We start from the raw sequence: 4484 nt of genomic DNA, 5'->3' as shown, positions 1-4484 counted from the left end.
TTCTTCTTCAGGTGTTTCAGTGAATTCAGATGTTTCTCTGCAGAAGAGAATCATTGGAGGTCATGATTGTGATGACCAGCAGCGTCTTTATCATGTTCGGCTGGTGGGCACCAAGGGTAAAGCAAAGACCCGCAGTGGAGGATCTCTGATCCACCCTGAGTGGATCCTGACTGCAGCTCACTGCTGGAAGTCAGAAACAGGATGGTAGGAAAGAGACATGAAGACAGTTTTATCTGCAGATGATCAGGTTTTCTGTGTGTTCAATATAATCTGTCCTTTTCTGCAGGACTAATATAGCAATATTTAAAGTTCATCCACGGAGTGCTAAACAGCAGCACCAGGTGATCCAGCACAATACTGTGATTTATACTCACCGCGGCCTGAAGCATGACATCATGTTGCTGAAGCTTCGGAGACCAGTAAGAAATGTCCCGGTTGCTCAGCTACCAAATTGCAACAATCCTCTTAAAATGTAATCGTTTCTCTGATCAAAAACATGACTTCAGGTTTTCTGTCTCCACTCCTCCAGTCGTGCTTCAGCACACCTGAGTCAGGTAATCAGGCCACCAGCAGAACCAGAACCCGTTTAGCTCAGGTGTGTTGGACCAGAGAGACGCATGTAAAGGACGCAGTCACTGAGGACTGGAGATAGACACCTGTGTCAGTGGATGAAATCCTTCATGCATTTAATTTTCTGTTCTTTCAAAACAATTAATTTTCTACATTATCTTGTATTTTTACATTTTATTCTTATTGTGTTTTAGAGGCGATGATGTTCAGCTGGCAGGAGAGGGATCAACAACAACCGGCCCCAATAATCAGCGATATGAGAGAAATATTGCAGTTATGAGATTAAAGTCTTTATTTCTGTCTCTACAGAAAAGGTCAAGTGAAGAACATATTTATGATTCTCATGTTTCTCTACAGTAACCAAATTTCCTCCTATTTCACCACATCTTCAGTGTATCAACATGAAGGTTGTTTAAGTTTCCTACTTCAAGCCGACAAGTGGGCTTGTATTTCATACTGCAGCACCAAACAGAGATGCGTGTTATGTAAGTTTGTTTCTTCAGTATTTCTCTACAGTGATTAGAAGACTTTTCTGTTTTACAACGCAAATAAATATACTGATACTGGAGTTATTGTTCCTGATTTAGTTCTAGAGATCTTTAAACCCCAACAAGACCAAAGAGCTGTGCACAAAAATAATGAAACAGAAGTAAGAGAGTACAACAATTAACAAATAATAAAATCCTAATATCTTAAAAATAAAATCACATTTTTAATAACACTACAAAGGAAATAAAAAGTCCAATAATTAAAAACTATTTAAAAATCAAAATCAGGAATGAAAGAAGTTTTAAGAAAACATTTAAAAACAGGTGAAACTAATTAATGGTAGCTTCTGGTTGCCACATATTTAACATGGACATTATAGAAAATTTTCCTCTATTGCAGTTAAAGTGTCAAAGCAAAAGCATCACAGGACTGGCATAAGGGCCACCGGGGGATTCCAGGTAGATTCCAGCGGCTTTAGCTCTTTATGCAGGGCCGGCCCAAGGTAATATGGGGCCTTAGACAGAAACATGATTTAGGCTCCCTGACCCCCTACTACTAAGAACGTCACCATCACAAACAGTGTTTAAATACTGAAGTCTGTGAAAGGGAGCACAGTTTAACTGGCCAAGTTTAAAATCAATCTCTGATTATTGGTTTTTATTTGCTCTGATACATTTGTGAAACCCAGCTCAAAAACAAATATTACACCATAATGTAGCCACGGGAGCACAACAATCAAACTATTGAGACGATTCCTTGCACTTTTACAAAGTAAACTTCCTAATTAAATCCTAAATGCACTCAGCAACAGTTTGGCGTCACGAACAGGATCTGGCGAGTTGGAGAGGTCGAGGGTGATGGGAGATCGGATGCATTGGCCAACCTGAGTTAGTCTTCAGTCAACCTCCAAGTGGAACGAGGAGAGTCCGAGGTCTTGACCGACCGGATGCATAAGAACCTCACTAATTTACATCAACGGGTGAGAACTGTTTCACTTGGTTTTGTTGGTGTTTATTATTATTATTATTCTTTTTTAATATGTATATTTCTGCTGGAACAGGCTCAGACTGCTGGTGAACTAAGGATAAACTATCTAAAACGTAGATAGTGGGTGTTTATACTTTTTTCACCTTTAATCCTTTGATCCGGAGAGAGAGCTAGTGAGATGTCAGCAAGGTGAACAGATTTGTGTGACAGGTGAGAGGGGAGGAGAGGAATCGGGGGCGTTCAGCAGAATAGAACAGCAGTCATGTCAATCACGTTCGCCGGAGAGAAACCTGCAAGCTTCGAGTCTTAATGAATCAACCGGTGTCGCCTTTAAGATGACAAGCATGTATACGCTTGTGTCTTGTCTGGTTCAATAAAGAAGAGAAGCTGCAAAAAAAAGAAGAAGAAGAAGAAGAAGAGGAGGAGGAGTGATGCAGAGAATCTAAGTATCTGACGAGATTTAATATCGACCTGCGACGAGGAAGCGAGCCGCAGCGATGAAGTTAAGATAAAATTCTTAAGTAAAACGGTGATTTCGAAAGTTACGGAGGTGAAGGTGATAGCCAGCTTTAGGTTTCAGTATTTCTGAGCACAAACAATGTTCATTTAAAAAGAAAAAAAAGGGATTACACAAAGTGAGACATAGAAACCATCAAATGTGTTCAGCATCCGTTGTGAAATAATCTGCTTGTTCACATTTCTAGTTTTCTACAGAGGAGATGATTCACACGATTTCCTGTGATTTTTCAAACGAGCTCACTACCGAGGGCGAGATGAGATGAGGTGTCTGTGGGATAGAGGTTTTTGTCACATGTGCAAAACCTTTTCTATTTCTATTTTTGCATATTTATTCAATGAAGACTTGAGCATTCAAATGTTTTTCCCACAGCACAAGCAGTAAAAGAAACAGTTTTCTGCAGTGTTGCTGAATCCGAAGTCTAATATTTAGCTTTTGATTAAACTACCTTTTTCTTTTTAAAGAGGAAACTCTACAGTTCATTTCCAGTTAAAAACAGAAGCGATTTAACCTGAATAAAACTAAACTATATGCATTTAAATCAAACACAGATTCTTTGAAGCACAGTTTGAGATCCATGAAACCTTTTTTTTCTGATAAGAACAGGATGTTTTCCTGTACTTTTATTATATTTGGTTTTTTACACATTAACTTTAGATTTAGGAGAAAAAGTAGAGGCTCACCCAGGATGCAGTACATGTGACAATTTCAATGTGGCGACTGAGCTATTAGGGCATGATGCGTATTCATCCTGCAGGATTTGAAGATTTTCCCAATGAAAGCCAATAGTTCCTCCTGCGGTCCTCGGGGGAATCCCATTTCTCCAGCTTTACTCTCGATTCCAGGTTTGTGTGACTTCAGTGTCTGGTGTTCACTTAATATGAATTGATGGAAAGTCATACAGTCCCTTTTCCAAGGTTCATTGCTGTACAGATCATCCTGCTCTTTAAAGGGCTTGGAGCCCAGCATCGCTAATAAAGCAACAGAAAGACATTTCGCTTTGGAATCTTATAAGCCGTTTCCTCTTCTCTGGCAAAGAAAATGGGGATTATGCAGCTGTGGTATTGTTTCTACTTTTTTTATGGTTGGATTGCTGAAATACAGAAACTGCTGAACCTGAATAAACTTTCAATGCAATTAACGTCTGTTCCTTTTATTGTGTGTTCGCCAAAGAACTCCCGGTTCTTCCAGCCCTCGAAATATGTTTGAGGCGCTCAATGTGGATTATAGTGTGTTATGACATTGCCTGGAGGAGAAGGTGAAGCATTTACATTTTTTGGAGTTGGTATTATTAATGTATGGCCTTATCAAAAATATTTTTATCCTTCTTACCATGAGGGCATCCCCAGTGTTGTGTTTATTTTATAAATCTGCTACAAAATATGTCACTCATGATAAGAAACACCAACTGTTTTTTTTTTTGTTTTGTTTTGTTTTTTTCTAATATGATTTGGTTTGCTAGATGTCTTAGTCATATCAAGAACCAATGTATTTTTAAGAGGTCAGCTTTCTTGTGCCTGAAGCATTATTACATTGACATAGCACAGTATGTATTATTAAATTACAGTTGCACAAAGCGCTGCAAGAATACCCTTAAATACGGGGGTGCAGCATGCGAAACGGCCGCCGAGCCTCATTTGCAGGCAGCGCCTCTCCTCTGAGCTAATACCAAGGTGGAATTTGCTTTAACAAAATAAAGAAAGAACAAGCAAAGTCAATTTTGTGTCAGATAAAATCAATTGCCTCATTAAGGGAACAAGAAAGATGCGATTAGCCTTGGTATTACGTTAGCACAGTTTTTTTTTTCTTGTTTGTTTTGTTAGTTTTTATTATTTATGTTCTCATATCATTCAGATGCACAGTGGGGAAATGAATAAAACAAAATTAATTTAAGACACATTGAGGCAAGACCTTAAGTGCT

At 38.8% G+C, this 4484-nt stretch overlaps 1 protein-coding gene across 1 annotated transcript in view; it reads left to right on the top strand.

Moving 5' to 3' along the window:
• LOC106941698 (snake venom serine protease gussurobin-like) overlaps positions 1-1128 on the top strand; it is a gene marked incomplete at its 5' end in the record, with an annotated part of 4594 nt that extends 3466 nt beyond the window's left edge. Inside the window, 4 exon segments of the mRNA XM_015024793.1 lie at positions 8-204; positions 287-472; positions 765-826; positions 928-1128. Of these exon segments, the coding sequence (XP_014880279.1) occupies positions 8-204; positions 287-472; positions 765-826; positions 928-986 (504 nt within the window).
• Between the last annotated feature and the right edge of the window lie 3356 nt (positions 1129-4484).

This window comes from Poecilia latipinna, unplaced genomic scaffold (assembly GCF_001443285.1).
Source record: "Poecilia latipinna isolate Pla-1442-1.1 unplaced genomic scaffold, P_latipinna-1.0 Scaffold3812, whole genome shotgun sequence".
In the NCBI taxonomy this organism is placed as follows: domain Eukaryota; kingdom Metazoa; phylum Chordata; class Actinopteri; order Cyprinodontiformes; family Poeciliidae; genus Poecilia; species Poecilia latipinna.
The sequence above is the reverse complement of the archived record's forward strand: the minus strand, read 5'-3'. Positions and strand labels throughout refer to the sequence as shown.